The sequence below is a fragment of the Ictalurus punctatus genome, chromosome 7 (assembly GCF_001660625.3).
Source record: "Ictalurus punctatus breed USDA103 chromosome 7, Coco_2.0, whole genome shotgun sequence".
Lineage (NCBI taxonomy): Eukaryota > Metazoa > Chordata > Actinopteri > Siluriformes > Ictaluridae > Ictalurus > Ictalurus punctatus.
Genome location: NC_030422.2, coordinates 17,368,958 through 17,386,833, shown reverse-complemented (window position 1 = coordinate 17,386,833; position 17,876 = coordinate 17,368,958). Strand labels below are relative to the sequence as shown.

Genomic DNA, 17,876 nt, shown 5'->3' with positions numbered 1-17,876 from the left:
TGTTCATGCCATGATACATTTCCACAAACATGTGTTGTCATCCCATTGATTGAAAACATTTGACTCTAATTTCACCTTCAAATTAAACTGCTAATCCTAGAGTTTCACATACTTTTGCCACTCACAGATATGTAATATTGGATCATTTCACTCAATAAACCATTGACTAAGTATAATGTTTTTTCTCATTTATTTAATTGGGTTCTCTTTGTCTACTTGTGTATAGGACATGTGTGAAAATCTGATGATGCTTTAGGTCATATGTATGCAAATATATTGGACATTCTAAAGGCTTTACAAACTTTCAAACACCATCAAATGTGTGGCACCTAGGAAAAGCCTTCATATTTTCTAGTACATATATAGTCATATTCTGAACTGGAATACATATAAGGTAAACCCTTTTAAGGGAAAATTTTAGGTGATTTCTGTGCTAGTGCCAAAAAAGCCCCACCTACCTTTACATTTTTAACCCAATGTACTCATGGAAAAACAACATAACTAGAATTATAAGTTTACAATTTTATGAGTTATCACTTATAGCCTGATATTCACTGTGTGAGACAATCACACCTAGCTTAGTGTTTTAATCATATTAAGATGAAGTGATTAACCATCTCCTTAACTACCCAGCATGAGCTTTACTCACAGATGCATTGCAAGGTTGGAAAATAGCTTAAATGAAAACATTTCCACATAATTTTGGTCATTTCTGAAAGTAGAAAGTCAAAGTACATTAATGGCAGAAAAACAGATTTTTTTTCTTTTCCAGAATCCAGCCACAGCAACATCAAGCAGGTTTTCCCAGCAAGCAACACATACATGTACTGTAATTATAATCATTAAAAACTGTTACTAAAACACAAATGCCAGAACAAAGTGTTGTCTGTTCTAACCAATGGGTCAAAGTTAATGTTATGAGGCTGATTTCCAAATAGCATGAACAAAATCCAGATTACACAATCGAGAGTCAAGCGGTCCAGTGATACGGGTCAACAGAGGGGGTAGTGAACTCTATGTACCCTACAACCTTCACATCTCGATAAACCCCTACACCCACAATGCAGGCTACAATGACAAAGAACCAAGTTCAAAAGTGAATCTGCATATAGGACATCCCATAACTGCAAAGAGAGAACTGCGATTTGAATTCTGAGTATGAAAACACCCTGTCCTGCCCTCTCATGCACACATGTAGGAACAGGAAATAGAGTACAATAACAGGAACTACCAATCATCTTATAGTGCAAAATAAAAGTGACTATCTAGAGCTCATGTTACGCATTCATTCCACTGGAATTGGGCCAAGAGACACTCTGCCGTTGATCTGTATTGTGTTATAGCAACACACCTCATTGATTTGTATGGCATAAGAAGAGGCAAGTTGCCAGTTCTACTCCTCCTGACACCCCAATTCTGCTTGTCCATACTGAGCTGCTACTGAACATCCAAAACATACTGACATGGATTGTTTGTAGGCATGACTCTTTCGTGTGAGTCATAACCGATATTACAAAATCAGTTATTAGACTGTAACATGTAGCAATTTCAACATAAATTGGAATGGGTGTCTTTTCCCTGAATCTCAGATGAATTAATTATTCATTCATTCATTCAGCTTCAGTAACCACTTTATTTCAGTCAGGCTTGCGGTGGAGCCAGAGCCTATCCTAGGAACACTAGGGATGAGACAGGGATACACCCTGGATAAGAAGCCAGTCCATTACAGGGGCCATTTAGAGTAACAATTCCATCTACCAGAATGTTTTTCTGGAGGTGTGGAAACCAGAGAAAACACTCGGACACAGTGAGAAACCCTCATCTGACCTGCACATGGAAACGCTACCCACCATGCCACCATGCCGGCTGTAAATTAAAATATTAGTACTTTTTTCCGCCAAGGTCCATTTCTCACATCTTACCTCTAAATATGATGCTGGCTAATGGGTCACTTTGCCGCTCTCCTTTCTCCACATTCTTCAGGTGAGTCGCTCTCTGGAGCACACACCTCAACATGCTGCCACAATAACTGTACAACTCAACTTTCCAACAGACCGGCTGATACTCCACACATCACAGTAATCATCCACATGCAGCAAGTGTGTAGATATGCACACAGTCACTTCTTCTCACAGTGGAGGTCAAGAATGTAAATCCTCTACATGCACAACTTGAAGTAGTTTGAGAATACTTCCCGGTGCTCTTGTACTAACTCCTCTGACACGATGAAAAAGTCAGTGGGAACTTGCTAAGACATACACAAATAACTTACTTCGGACCAGACGCCCCACTCCAGTAACCCTGCCCATGTGTTGAAAGGAAATCTTAACATTTCCTGCTGCTTTGTCCTGTCTCTCTCTTTCCCCCCTCCCTGTTTTTTTTTCTGGATGGTAGAGTTTGCATGCAAGAACCACATGGACCACTTAATAATAGCAATAATAAAAATAAGTTCACAAAATAAGTGAACATGACATGAGTAAATGTCTCACAGTTTATCATTTCAGATTCTTAAAGACTTTCTCTACTGATTAATAAAACATTTCATTTTGATCTTATTATCTATGATGTTGTTGTTGTTGATGATGATGATGATGTTGTTGATGATGATGATCATCATCATCATCATGATTAAATTGATGTCTGTCAGTATTTGAGAATGGCTTGAGAATTAAATGACAACTGTACATCCTGTATGTGTTTATTGTGTGCCAGGTCCTTCATGGGAGGATGGATTTGTTCAGATAAGGAGCACCACCTGGTGCTGCAAAGGAAAAGCACTCAAACTGTACACAGTGTTCATCACCTAATTGTTCTATTAGAACTTCATGTTCATGTAGTCATGGTTCTTTTTTTATGAATACACATTCATAAATTAGGCAGATTCTTTACTTGGAATTACCTATATGCTACATTTTATGTAATAATAATAAAATAGAATCTGTAATCATTAGTTTCTATTACTATATAACTATGAGATGAAAATGGCAGGACTGAAATTTAACTGAAAAAGAACTGAATTTTTTTTTTTTTTTTTTTTTAAAGAAGAAGAAGAAGTGAAAAATCATCAAAAGAAAAAACGGTCTTAAAGCACGCCTATTATGCTTTTGAAATGTACCTAATTTTGTTTTAAAGGTCTCATACAATAAATCTGCATGCATCGAAAATCAAAAATACTTTAATGTGCTTATAATTTAAACTGCATCATTAACTTTTTCCGTCAGTGTCACAAACGACTCGTTAAATGATCCATTCTAAAGGATTTATTCCAAACTCTTCCTTTCAGAGAACATACATGTTTGGTCAGATGTCCCAGTCTGTTGTGATTGGTCTACCAATGTCAGCATGTGTCGAAAAGGAAACGCTCACTACCAAAAAGAATTTCAGTTCTGTCTGTTCGCGAGCAGCCGATGAAGACCAGAGGCAGGGCTTTTTGTTACAAACCTACTTAGTTCAGTACAGGAAGTAAATCTGGAATTAATAACGACTCGTTTCAGCTGTTCAGAATTGGTTCCTTCTTTTGGGAGTCAATAACCCCGTTTGTCATGTGCTTTCATTTTTTAAACTTTGCAGACGTTTGTACTTTCACAAATAGCTCTAACACACTACATGAAAGGTAATATTTGAAAACCCATAATAGGTGCACTTTAACAACAAATTCCTGGTCAGGAAATTAGGAATAATTAAACAAATGCACTCCTGAAACATCCTGCGCTATCAGTTGCTTGGTTACTTTTGCTACAGTGAACTGTTTGGTGGAAAAGCTAGAAACAGGAAAATTCACAATATAGTCTTCTTATGACGAATCTTTTAAAAAAATTAACATCCCTGAAGATTTTTTTTTAATAATTTGTACACCCAGACATGTATTAGTTAGAATTTTACATCAAACATTTTAATAATTATCATGATTTTACCTTTGTGTACAATAAGAATATATCAGTGAATTTTCCTGTTTCTAGCTTTTCCCCCAACAGTTCACTGTAGCAATGTTAACAAGCAAATGATAGCACATGAGGTCTCAGAAGTGCATTTGTTTTCAGCAGTTTTCTGACCATTTGTTGTTTTGCTGTTTAGACCATTAAAAACTTAATATTTGCCATTTTGGGCTTCGCCCATTTTTTCTTTATTTTGCAGAAGTGTGTGTCTACATTCTGTAAGCCTTTACTGTATGGATAAGTAAGCAAATCTTTGGCCATGAATAGAATTAACCACCCCATAAAGTAATTACTTAAAGTTATCTTTTTTAATAAAATACTTATTATATGTTGTTTAAAACTCTAATCAAATCAACCATTGAACATTTTAGTTCTAACTGCACATAGAATAAGGAGTTGTTTTTTTCTTTCATCTACTTTAATACTCAAATAAAAATCCTCTCTCATTCTTATCTTTTAAAAGGCATGAATCAGCATTTCCCAACGCTCCATTTACTGATTCTTGCTGCTGTTAGCCAACTGAGAGGCAGTCATGATTCCATCAGCATACAATGTATTATATGTCCCCTACTAATTAAATTAACCTTATAGTCAAAAACAGACTCAAATACAGAGAGAGGTCAGGATTCAGCTACTGTGAGGAGGAAAAGGGGACAAATTAAAAACAAAGTAATCTTGTCAATGCTCTTTTAAGAACATTATCTGCTTTCAGTAGCAAGTCCGGGGGTGGGGAGGGTTGGTGGGGGATGGATTATGCTTGAGGGTGCATATGGGTGTCATACCAGCTAATCAGCTGAGATGAAAATAAATGCTATATTATACTTGTTTCAAGATAAGGGTCTTCTATCTGATGAATGAATGAATGCTATAGGAATGGTAAAGAGAGGGTAATAATTGGTATAATGCTTTTGTCTCATTGTACTGCTAAGGCTACACATATTTTACCTGCAGATTCCTTAACATTAGCAAATCAACATCTAGAGAATGAAAAATGTGAAACTAAGACTGATGTTAAACAAACAGGGTCATTGTTGTCTGACAATTCTCTAGCACGCAGGAGTAAATCCTCATACTGACAAAGCATCCAGAGAGGAGTGACTCGAACACAACCCCAAACTCTGATGACAGGGCACTCCTTATAAACACAGCTCCATGCTGAAGTAAACAGACACATGCGCACAGCTACAGTGTAACAGGACTCCCCTGAATATCCCCGAGGCAGATAGAAAAAGAGAGTCTCTTTTTCCAATAATAACCTCAGCTGCTGAAGTGTCGACACATGAACATAGAGAACACAGAGACAGGGGAAGTCACAGACCCACAGGAGGACAGAATGAATAAAGCAAAATGCTGGAAACTGGTGCTGCCAGATATTTGTAAGCTTATTTACAAGTCGACTTCCAAGTCAATACTGTACCCCCTTATTCCTGGACCCTCATCCTTACCTTCATATGTGACACAGCAGTAGGCATCTGTGATGTCCTCATCGTGCGTCAGCACATTCTGGGCACAAAGGATAAACACACGCAGCATGAGGAGGCAGCAGCACTAGCCCTGTCCACATCCACCACTCCACACTAGTCAAACACACCCCAGAGGCGAGGACACTATGCGTCTGGATACAGAGCAGCCTGAACGATTCCTTAAGCAGACAGCAGGAGGAGAGAGAAGGAGTGAGGGAAGGAAGAACAGAAAGTGAGAGAGAGAAGAGAGGAGCCTGTGGCACACTTTGTCTGGGATAGCAGCCTACTGCTGCCAGTACACTCACACACACGCAGAGTTGGAGAGCCTGACTCATGCATACACACACTGACCCTTCAATCATAGAGAGTGTTCTCCTTAAAGGCAAAGAACACTTAAACAGTATTTTAATGTCACTCTTTTTTTCAAATAATATGAATAAAGTAATGAGTATAATAATAAAATCACAGTGTAGGTATATACTGTTACAATATACAATGGATATGAAAAGTCTGCACACCCCTGTTAAAATTGCAGGTTTTTCTGTTGTAAAAAAAAATAATAAAAAAAATAAACCAAATAAATCAGGTCAGATCTTTATCCATTCTTTATCTATTCCTCACATGTCTTTACCCTACATGGGGTAGGGTGACTAGAGAGAATCCCTTTCTACCAAAGAAAAAATCCAAGCCCCACGAAATCAGCCTACATGATGTGGCAAAATGTGTTATGGCCTGTAGGTAGAACTTTCTGGCATAATTCTAAAAGAATTAAGTAAATAAATATCGATAGGCCTACTTATTCACCAGGTTTTTAGGGGGGTTATTTCTGCAGAAAATACAAAAATAAATATTGATACTTGTTCACTGGCTTTTGTGTCTCATTACTGCAATCACACATGCTCTCTCTCTAATAACTGCAATGGCTCAAGCCTCCGCTTCACCTAGTGGCCACATTACCAGGTTATTATTCTAATAATTCAACAGCCCTTGTCAATTATCCATTCATCTTCTATATCACTTATTCTTCCTTCAGGGTCACAGGTAGACCTGGAGCCTATCCCAGGGAGAATGGGGCACAAGGTAGGGTACACCCTGGACAGGGAGCCAATCCACACACATTCCCACACTATGGACATGCCAGTCAGCCTACCAGGCATGTCTTTGGATTGGGGAAGAAGGCAGAGGAAACCCCCACAGCACATGTAAACTCCACACACACAGGGCCACAATGGGAATTAAACCCTCAACCTTGGAGGTGTGAGGCGAGCATGCTAACCACTAAGCCACCATTAGTTTTTTTTGGTTAATTCGGTTAATTCGGTTAATTCGGTGAAGTGATATAGAACTATAATGCAGTCAAGATCTGACTGGAACTACTTTAGCTGTGCATTTACTTTAAAAAATTATTGCACACTTCAGAACATCTGTCAGCCAATCAGAATAGAGAATTAAACAGCGCTGTGGTATAAATTGATTTATTAATAATTTACTGAAGGGTTAACTATTGCCACTAACTTTCTAACTATATCAAACTATCTAGAACACTGCTACCTGTAAATTTGATTTATTACATCCATTATTTCCTTCATGAATGCATAGAGAATTATCTTATTTCATATTGATTTAACTGTAGTATTATTATTCTGTTTGTAAACAGTGGCCTATCTATTGTATCTGATGTTTGTCTAAATCGACTCCAGTATTAGTTTGCATTAAAAAAAAAATAATAATAAACTTCCGGTACAGAATGTTACAGGAAAATAATCCCTATTCCGTTACAGGAACGTTCCCGGAGCGACCTTTGGCTAACGTTCCTTGCCAGATGTTTTAGCATATCCAAAGGAGAGCGTTTTATGTTTCAGAATATTTTAAAAGTCCCAAACGTTTCGGGAACAGGGCTTATATTATTATTATTATTATTATTATTATTATTATTATTATTATTATTATTATTATCTGAAATTCAGCGTTATTAAATGGTTCTCGGAAATAACAAAAGGGTGTCAAAAGCTAATGTTAATAAGGAAATGTTTTGTGGTTGCCAGGTTGCTGTATTACTACCCCTGTCGGTCCACCTGAATAATCATGTGTCGTTCATGAACGAAACTTTAATATGACTCAGGAACAACGAGTTGTCTAAGAGAGTGATTCGTTCATTTCTGACCGCGCATGCGCAACAACAGCGCCATAGCTTATGTAGAGGAAACAGAAATGATTAGTTCACGTCTCGAGTCTTCGGGTTCGAGTCGTTCGTTCTTCAGGTGACCGCCGCATAAACAATGCACCATGCAATACCGGAAACGGGATGAATGAATGACTCGAACACGAAGATTCGAAACGTGAACTAATCATTTCTGTTTCTGGGGAACAGACGTGACAAATGTGCCGTGACAAACGTCTCGCACTGGCTTAGACTGCATAGCTTGAAGACCTAACGCTAAGCTATTAATTAATCATTACTCAAATTAACGAAATGACTCGAAAGAAGATTAATTCATTTTGCTAAACGAGATTCAAAGATCCGAGTCAGTAAAATGATCCGAACTTCCTATCAGTACACCAGAGGGCGCTGCGGATTAAGTTTTGCTGAGTTACCGCCACACTGAAGAAGAGAACTATATCACAGGTGTACACCACGCTGGTGTTGGAGTGGCCACACTGAAGAAGAGAACTATATCACAGGTGTACACCACGCTGGTGTTGGAGTGGCCACACTGAAGAAGAGAACTATATCACAGGTGTACACCACGCTGGTGTTGGAGTGGCCAATATATTTGAATGTTTTCCCTGTTATAATCTCACTTCAACTCAGGAACGGATGTGAGCAGGTGAGTATTTGGCGGAGCTTTATTGTGCCATCTAGAGACGGGGGGGGGACTGCTACTGCTATTGCTACGAAAAACCATGTGAAGCTCTGTAATCTCAATTGTTCTTGTAATTCAAAGAGAATGTGAGGCATTAACTGAACAGAAAAACATATGGAGGCAGAAGAAATTAGAGAACATTAACATAAGCTTTTCCTGCGCTTTTTTTTTTTTGCCATAGTTTAATCTTAACCATGATACCTAAGACAAAGACAGGTGTTAAGTGTTATATGGGATACAATGGATATAAAAAGTCTACACACCCCTGTTAAAAAGGCAGGTTTTTGTGATGGAAGAAAAAAATGCAACCAAGATAAATAATTTCAGAACTTTTTCCACCCTGAATATGAAATTACAACATATAAAAATTAAGTGAAAACAATCAAACACTTTAATGAAAAATGGGGTGGGGGGATAGTTACAATAACCTGGTTGCATAAGTGTGCACACCCTTTTATAATTGGGGATGTGACTGTTCAGAATTCAATCTCATGTCCAAAAGTAATTATCATATAGCTGTCATCAATGAAATTATTCTGTGTAACCCCAAATAAAGACCGTGTTTATGTAGGATTTTCTTCACATCTTCTTGGTTTCCTCTGACTGCTGAAGCCATGGTCTGCAAATAGCTTACAAAACATGCATGTTATCTCACTTGTTGAAAGGAATCGATGGGGAGAGGAGTATAAAAGAATTTCCAAAACGTTAGATGTACCATGTAACACCGTAAAGGCCACCATCAACAAGTGGAGAAAATAGAGCACCACAGTGACATCACCAAGAACAAGATGTCCCTCCAAAATGTATAAAAGGACAAGACAAAAGCTTACCAGGGAGGCTGCCATGAGACCTACAGCAAGAGCTGCAGGAATATTGGACAAGTATTGATTACTCGATGCATGTGAGGACAATCTCTCATATCCTTCACGTGTCTGGGCTATGGGGTAGGGTGGCTAGACGGAAACCCTTTCTCACAAAAAAAAAAAAAAACATTTAAGCTCAACTAAATCACCCCATACCATGTGGCAAAATGTGTTATGGTCTAATGAGACTAATTCCAAAAGCTATGTTTGGTGCAAAAATAATAAGCACATCACCAAAAGAACACCATACCCACGGTGAAGCATGGTAGTGGCAGCATCATGCTTTAGGGCTGCTTTTCTTCTATCAGAACTGGGGCTTTTATCAAGCTGGAGGAAATCATGAATAGCTAGAAATACCATTCGATTTTGGTGCAAAACCTTCAGGTGTCTGCTAGTAAGCTGAATATGAAAAGGAATTTCACCTTCCAGTATGACAATGACTCAAAACATGCATCCCAATCAACAAAGGAATGTCTTAACCACAAGATGATGAATGTTTTTAAATGGCCTAGCCAGAGCCCAGACCTGAATCCAGCTAAAAATGTGTGGGCTGACCTGAAGTGTGATGTGCACAAGTGATTACCTCAAAATCTGATTAATCTAGAATGTTTTTGCAAGAAAGAGTGGGGAAAATATTGCTAAGTCAAGATGTGTCATGCTGATAGACTTTTACTCACAAAGACTGAGTGGTATAAGAAAATCAAAACATGCTTCAACAGAGTATTAGTTTAGGGCTGTGCAACCAGATTATTGGAAGGTTTTGGTTTTTTTTTTTCCTTTAAAAGTTTCTGCTTGTTTTTCACTTTAACTTAATACATTTGTAATATTTCACAATGACTACGTTTACATGGACAACAGTAATCTAATTATTGACCTTACTCTGAGTAAGATAATAATGTGATTAAGGTGTTTACCTGAGTCACTTTTGGTATACTCCTGTCATGTTCCCGTTTTACATGTTATAGAACATAATTAGATTAACAGCCCGCATCATTACGTCACCGCACCACGCCATCCGACGTCCCTCCAGAATTTCACGTATCAACATACAGTTCGTCTTCCTTATGGTACCGTATACAGTTTTGGGTGTTTTTATTTAATTTTTTTTACGAATGCTTTAAGTGCAGTTAATTATTTGTCATGCTACACGTCATCCATGGATGGATGGATGGCTATACGTGCTAATAGACAACTGCTTGCAGCCGTGGGCTGCGTCTCAAACCGCGTACTTACCGTCTATATAGTAACCGAGATACATGTATTTTTCCCCACTACAGGCCTATAGTAGGCAAGTATGCGGTTTGGGACGCAGCCGAACTCTCCTGTTTGCCGTAAAATGTTGAAAACTGCCGTGTCAGATCGTATCCTGTCGCAAAATGCGGTGAAAACTCTCACACGACATTCCTAATGCGATTAAGGTGTTTACATGTCTGTAATACACGTCCATAATGCGACTAAAACAGGAGTACTCCACCTGTCTTAATTCGATTAGAGCTTAATTTGAGTATGACCTTAATTAGATTAAGGTAAGTAGAAATTGCTGTTTACATGGTAGTTTCTTAATCAAAGTAGGGTCTTAATCGGGTTAAGAGTGGATTATTGTTGTCCATGTAAACGCAGCTATTGAGGGTGGAAAACACTCTGACATGATTTATGGGTGAGTAGACTTTTTATATCCATTGTACATAGTATGTTTAGAAACCATAAATTATTACAAAATGAAAACATAAATGTTTTTACATAGTATGAATGTGACAGTGGCTAAATGAGAGAGTTTTATTTTGTACAGCATACTCATAAGTTTTCTCCTCCGTTAGAAAATGGCTGCCTCTAACGCTTTTCTGTCTGAAGAACAGTTGCAGTGCTCGATCTGTCTGGAAATATTCACTAAGCCTGTCTCTACCCAATGTGGACACAACTATTGCATGGTATGTGTCAACAAATACTGGGACAATTGTCAAAAGTACAATTGTCCATTGTGTAAGAAAGAATTCAGTGAAAGGCCAGAACTTTGTGTTAATATGTTCATATCTGACCTGGCTGCTCAACTCAAAGACTCAGTGAAGGTGGGGTCCAGTGTTCACACAAAGAAGCTTCATGCTGCACAAGTACATGTGCCATGTGATGTTTGTACTGACCCTACACAGGAGGCCCTAAAGTCCTGTCTGGATTGTGGTATGTCGTTCTGTGATGCACATTTGGAGCATCATAAAATCGCAGCGAAACTTAAGCAACACAGATTAATTGATGCTGTGAAGAACCTGGTGGACCGTATATGCCAGAGGCATCAGAGACCTATGGAGTTGTTCTGTAGGAATGATCAAAAGTGTGTGTGTCTGTTCTGCACTGAGGGAGAGCATAAGAGCCACAACACTGTTCCTATAGTGGAGGAGAGTGCAGAAAAGAAGGTGAGACACACCAGTAATCTATTGTCAACATTATTGGATAATAACTGCATGAATGAGCAGGTGTACAGGTGTTCCTATTAAAGTGGCCATTGAGTGTAAACAGCATCATAATAATGCATACATGTATACAGTACATCATCCGCAAATAGTAACCTTTAAAATATATATAGAATATAAAATACTGTTATACATTCACTGTCCACTTTATTAGGAACACCAGTACGCCTGCACATTCATGCAGTTAATTCATCGGCCAATCAAATAGCAGCAGCTCAATGCAAACACTCCTGCAGATACAGGTCAAGAGCTTTAGTTAATGTTCACATGAAACATCAGAATGAAGGAAAAGTGTGATCTCTGTGACTTTGATCATGGCATGTATGTTGGTACCAGAAGGGCTGGTTTGAGTATTTCAGAAATTGTTGATCTCCTGGTATTTTCACACAAAACAATCATGTAGATTTTACACAGAATGGTGAGAGAAATAAAAAAAAAAAACATTGTGAGTGGAAGTGCATTGTCAATAAGAGAGGTCAGGTGAAAATGGCTAGATTGCTTTGAGCTGCCAGAAAGGATATAGAAACTCTTTACAACTGTGAAGAGCAGAAAGGCATCTCAGTATGTACAAAACATCGAACCTTGAGGTGGATGGGCTGCAACGGCAGAAGACTATATCGAGTTCTAGTCCTGTCAGCCAAGAACAGGAATCTGAGTCTACACTGGACACAGACTCACAGAAACTGGGCAGTTGAAAATTAGGAGAAAAAAATATCACCTGGTCTTTTTCCAATCTTGAACAAGTTTGGCTGAGTCGGTGCCCATAAGAGCCTCAGATTCTTGTTCTTGGCTGACAGGAGTGGAACCTGATGTGGTCTCGAGGTTTGTTGAGTTCTGAGATGCTTTTGTGATTACCACGGTTATAAAGAATGATTATATGAGTTCCTGTTAGCTCAGATGAGTCTGGTCATTCTCCTCTGATCTCTCATCAACAATGTGTTTCAGCCTGCAGACCCTGCTCACAGGATGATTTTTGTTTTTCGCACCATGTTGTGTAAACTCTACAGATTGTTGTGTGTGAAATTCCCAGGAGATCAGCAGTTTCTGAAATACTCAAACCAGCTCAAACTCTGGTACCAACATCCATGCCGCAGTCATAGAAATCACACTTTTTCCGCATTCTGGTGGTTGATGTGAACATTAACTAAAGCTCTTGACCTGTATTTTGCATGATTTTATGCATGGTGCTGCTGCCACATTGACTGATTAGATAAGTGTATGAATGTACAGGGGTTCCTAATAAAGTGGACAATGAGTGTATATAGAACAGTTGAAGTGGTTGGTTAATATCAGGACGATATTAATCAAGGATTTGGAATACTCTGTGTTACAATAGGGTGTAAAACTCCATTGCCAACTGCAGGGTATTCAAATAAAATTGAACATAGTATTTTTAATTCTATCAATTATTTGTCACATAAGTGTTTTCTTCCATCCACAGACTAAGATACAGAAAACTCAGGCAGATGTTCAGAAGATGATCCAGGACAGACTAAAAAAGATTGAAGAAATAAAGCATTCTGTAGCCCTGAAAAAAGTGAGTCTTAACTAAAAACAAACTACTGAACACACCAGATTTCCTACTAATACAATGTAGCAGGAGGACATGATGATGATGATGATGATGATGATGATGAGAATTATGCAAAAATATGTTAGAAAAATATAGATAAGGAAAAAGATGACAGCGGCGAAATCTTCAGGTCTCTCCTGAGCTCCGTTGAGAGAATGCAGGCTGATCTGCTTATGGTGTTGGAGGAGAAACAGAAAGGCATAGAAAGGCAAGCCGGAGGGTTTGTTAAAGCACTAGAACAGGAAATTGCTGCGTTGAAAAGAAGTGACACTGAGCTGGAGAAGCTCTTACACTGTGAAGACCACCTCCACTTCCTCCAGGTGAGTGCCCTTGTCTACTCAGAAAACATGCAGCACTCTGTGTGTGTGTGTGTGTGTGTGTGTGTGTGTGTGTGTGTGTGTGGAAGGATTTCTCATTTCTTTTTTGATTTACTGTAGGCTTACTTAACATTATCCACCCCTATGTCCATCGTGAACTGGGATCAAATTCAAATTAACAGCAGATTGAGTGTCGACGATGTGATGAGAGAGTTGCTGCACCTTCAGCAATCTGTGAGCAATACCACCGAGATGATGTCTGGGCTGAGTGAGTAACTATGCAGTATATTTTATTGTGCTTTTGAAAGAGCAATTTTATCTGTGCAATTGTTCTTTAGTTGTTGGCTTGTAGTTAAATTCAGATTGTGCAGTGTCGTGATTTTTACAGCCTGCGTTTATATCCCACAGTAAACCTGGATTATCAAAAAGAAGAGATAAAAAGGCTGTTGAAAACTAAGTTACAGAAAGGTGACACATGGTACCTAGTAGACAGTGGTTGGTTCACGAAGTGGAAGAAATATGTGGGATTTGAGATCTGGGACTGGATTTGCAGGGGACACGAGACGTTTTACCCTGGACCAGTGGACAATTCGGGCCTCCTAAAAGATTCACTCGGTATGAAGGAGAATCTAATTGAAGAGCTGCATTACATCCTTCTGCCTAAAGAGGCATGGGGTAAACTAATCAGCTGGTATGGACTGACAGATCACCAGAAGCCTATTGCACGAAAAGTGGTTGAGCAAGGCGTTTTTGTGAAGCACTTTAAAGTGGAGGTCTATCTCACTGAACTGAGATTATGTGAATTCAGCAATATGGACCAAAGTATAAGTCATCACTTCAGCAAAACAGACACAGTAGCCTGCATTGAAAAGGAAATGCACAAAATCTTCAATATTCCTGATGGGAAGGAGACCAGGTTGTGGAGAAAGTATATGCATAATGCATTTGAGTGTCTGGGCCAGCCTGGTAGCAGCATTGAGGCTGCCGGTTTCTTCCAAGGACAGGTTGTAGTTATAGAACAGAGAAATGAAGATGGAACATGGCCGCGAGGCACAGTTAGACCAACTCTCCCAAAAAAAAAAAACTCTAACAAGTACTACCTGAGTGGAGCATTATGGTAGTTAAAAGGTACTAAACTCTGTTTATTGTTCATTTTATTTTATTTTTTATTTTGTTTAGTGTTTATGCTCTTTGCACTATAGTGGATATATTCTATATCTGATATAAATATCATTAAGCAAGTAGTAATAGAAACATGTTTATTGTATTAGTTTTGCTCCAAAGACATCTGATATAATCAAAGTGACACAATCGTGGGCATCTTTGAGTTAATGTTTACAGAAGAGGGCAATTAGTATGTGCTAGATACACCCTCCATAGATAGCAGCGGTCATGTGATTCAGAGAGCTACCCGGAGCGGAATTAGCAAATGACCAAATTGGGAGAAATTGAGATTAATAATAATAATACAAACTAAACTGATGGAACAGATGCCTTCAGAGATTAACTAGGTGGAAATGTGTAGAAAGTTATTTTATTTTTATTTATTTTTTCTAGCATTAACAAGCATTAAAGAATGAGGGATCATAATTGGATTTTGTTTTTTTACTTAGTACTGCCCTGAATAAACTATTTCACATAACAGATATGTGTTGTTACCTGGATGATCAGTGACTGTGTTTTGTTTGGTGATGGTTGTTCACGAGTCCCTTGTTTGTCCTGAGCAGTTAAACTGCCCACTGTTCTTCAGAGAAATCCTCCAGGTCCTGCACATTCTTTGCTTTTCCAGCTTCTTCTGCATATTTGATCCCAGCAGTGACTATATAATGTTGAAATCCATTGTTTCACACTAAGGACAATTGAGGGACGCCTAAATTTATATTCTTAACTATTATAAAAGTTGCAAACATTCACCGATGCTCAAGAAGGCAACACACTACGTTAAGAGCCAGGGGGATGTAAACTTTTGAACAAGATATTTACATGTTTCCCAGAAGACAAAATAATAACAGTTTACACCACCATCATGTTTTCATCACAAGTTTTATGTATAATCTTTCTTTCTTGAGAATCAGTGACTGTTTTGTAATAGTTGTGTACGAGTCCCTCAGTTGTCCTCGGTGTGAAAATATGGATGTCAAAATCATATAGCCGCTATATGCAGAAGATGCTGGAAAAGCAAAGAATGTGCTTCCTGGAGGATTTTTATGAAGAACAGTGGGCGGTTTAACTGCTCAGGACAAACGAAGGACACATGAACAACTCTCACAAAACATAAAAGCAGTCGTTGATCATCCAGCTTACAACACACAGTATTAAGAATCAGGGGTATGTAAACTTTTGAACTGGTTCATTTGTGTAAATTTGATGTGAAATAGCTTACTCAGGGCAGTACTAAATGTATTTATTTTCTTTAAAGCAATTTTTATAATCTCCCTTTAAAAAAATGATTAACATTTACCATTCTGCAAGGTGTATGTAAACTTATGTGTATCAAACAGGTTATGACTGTATATGGAGACAATGTACAGTATGTATCACTCTGTTCAGAATAAATATGAGGTGCTGCCACAAGCATTACCTAGAGACGAGTCTCTTTGCAAAAGCAATAACACTCCATGCCATATCAAGCCAAGCAGTAATAAAGAGTTCAAAGCTCACGTTCATGAGCAGAATTAGATACTGTAGGTAGTGAAATCTATCAGGAGAATTATAACCAGGAATGGTGTAGTTGGTTTTATCATGAGCTACAGACTTACCATGTCTGGCTACATTATTCCTCTTTTAATAAGGGAAAAAAACAACACTTTTATAATGTGTTCTGTGTTGCAGCCTACTTCAGTACCGTGCCCCTTCCTCACACAACACTGAGAATTCTCACACTGTGCTGTTATTGATCAGTCTGAACACACACACACTGCCCTAAGTCAGTGGATTTAACATGGAGGGTAGGAGACTATTGATCACACACTGGGAAAGAAGCTATTCGTTCATTTATACAGGCCATTATTTTTATTAAAAAGCTTGCCTAGACATCCGTCATCATGAATCAAGGGTGAAATTATACATCCATAACAGTATTCGATTCCAGTGTGCAGGAATCATGAAATGGATCACTGCAAACAGAGCTGCTTATGTTGTGTATGATGATGATGATGATGGTCTTCTTAGTGTGCAGCCTTGTATGTGGTTCATGATTGTGCCTACAACTCTGTTTGCTTTATTATACTGTATGCATATAATTGAAGTTAACACATCACTAGCAAGTGCTTTCAGCATGTTAGAAGAAGGTGAATGCTGGGTTAGTACAGGATTCTGTTTAGGGCTCCCAAAACCACACTAAGTACACGGCATTAAGTAATTACAGGTCTAGTGATCAAGAAGGATCGGGTATAATGGCATGTTGCCCAGCCCTGCTAGATAGGGATTTCAGTGCTGAGGTGTTGTATAGAGCACCACTGCTCTAACACCGTTTGGATTTAAGCCTCAGCCAAGCTGAATATTTTTAATGCAGGGGTGGCTCAAGCTCCAAGACCACCAAACTGCCACTGTCAGAACCCTGAGCGAGGATCTTAACCCACTTCTCTCCAGCCGGATGGGGCGCGCTCGGGGGGGGTTAGGTAAGATATGTGAAGAAAAGAATTTCACTTTGTGTGTTATTCATTTATTCATTCATTCATTCATTTTATTATTATTATTATTATTAGTAGTAGTAGTAGTAGTAGTAGTAGTAGGTTGTTTTTATTTTATTATATAATGAAGGCAACTCATTTGTGACATTAGCTGTAATTAGAGCTGGGTGATCTCAAGATATAATATGGATAATGTGATAAATTATGTCACAATACGCTTTTCTAAGATGCCAGATATATTTTATTACATTTTTAAAAATATTATAGTTGCGCAATGACTGGAAAGAACAGATTTGATATTTAATTTTTCAGTGGTAAAATTTTAACTATTAATAAATGGTTAAATTGTAAAATTCTTTTCAGTGTTAGTTTTTAAATTTATTTAATTTTTATATAACTTCAAATGGGATCGGGTTCTATGGTCAGATGAAACCAAAATAGAGCTTTCTGGCAATAAAGACCAGAGGTGACTTTCTTAATAGTGTTCAAAACAGTGTTACTATGAATGCAGACTTTAATACACTGAAAAAGGCACACTATTAGCATCACATAAATACACAGAAATAAAATTGCTTTCAGTCTGTCCTACATTCTTTTGAATGTCCATGGAATAAAATAAAATATCAGATGCCCTGAGTGTAACTTTCTGCCATCATTTACATATTTAAATGGTCATGTAATACGAAGCAATGTGATAACATGAAATAAAAAATGACCTTACACGGCCATGAGCTTTGTTTCGACTCGGGACAGCTGTCATTTGC

General features: G+C 38.2%; 2 protein-coding genes across 18 annotated transcripts in view; one reads left to right on the top strand and one right to left on the bottom strand.

Annotated features, from left to right (window-relative positions):
• The window catches only part of dysf (dysferlin, limb girdle muscular dystrophy 2B (autosomal recessive)), a 90,990-nt gene extending 85,285 nt beyond the window's left edge, over nt 1-5,705 (bottom strand). For 7 of the 13 annotated variants that reach the window (XM_053681335.1, XM_053681336.1, XM_053681340.1 and 4 more), the window contains exon 1: nt 1,923-2,262. In XM_053681335.1, the coding sequence (XP_053537310.1) occupies nt 1,923-2,016 (94 nt within the window). In that variant the 5' untranslated portion in view covers nt 2,017-2,262. The other 6 variants (XM_053681345.1, XM_053681347.1, XM_053681348.1 and 3 more) reach the window with 4 other exon arrangements.
• Nucleotides 5,706-7,623: 1,918 nt separating this feature from the next.
• LOC108267611 (ubiquitin carboxyl-terminal hydrolase 15) lies at nt 7,624-16,061 on the top strand. 5 transcript variants are annotated; one of them, XM_017471859.3, is made up of 7 exons: nt 7,624-8,226; nt 10,943-11,053; nt 11,273-11,533; nt 13,032-13,127; nt 13,250-13,483; nt 13,601-13,748; nt 13,889-16,061. In XM_017471859.3, the coding sequence occupies exons 2-7, from the start codon at nt 10,946-10,948 to the stop codon at nt 14,599-14,601; spliced, it is 1,560 nt and encodes a 519-aa protein (XP_017327348.1). In that variant the 5' UTR covers nt 7,624-8,226; nt 10,943-10,945; the 3' UTR covers nt 14,602-16,061. The 5 variants fall into 5 exon arrangements, with proteins under 5 accessions (XP_017327348.1, XP_047012389.1, XP_017327347.1 ...); XM_047156433.2 differs by having other exon boundaries at nt 11,181-11,533; XM_017471858.3 differs by having other exon boundaries at nt 10,943-11,533.
• Nucleotides 16,062-17,876: the final 1,815 nt, after the last annotated feature.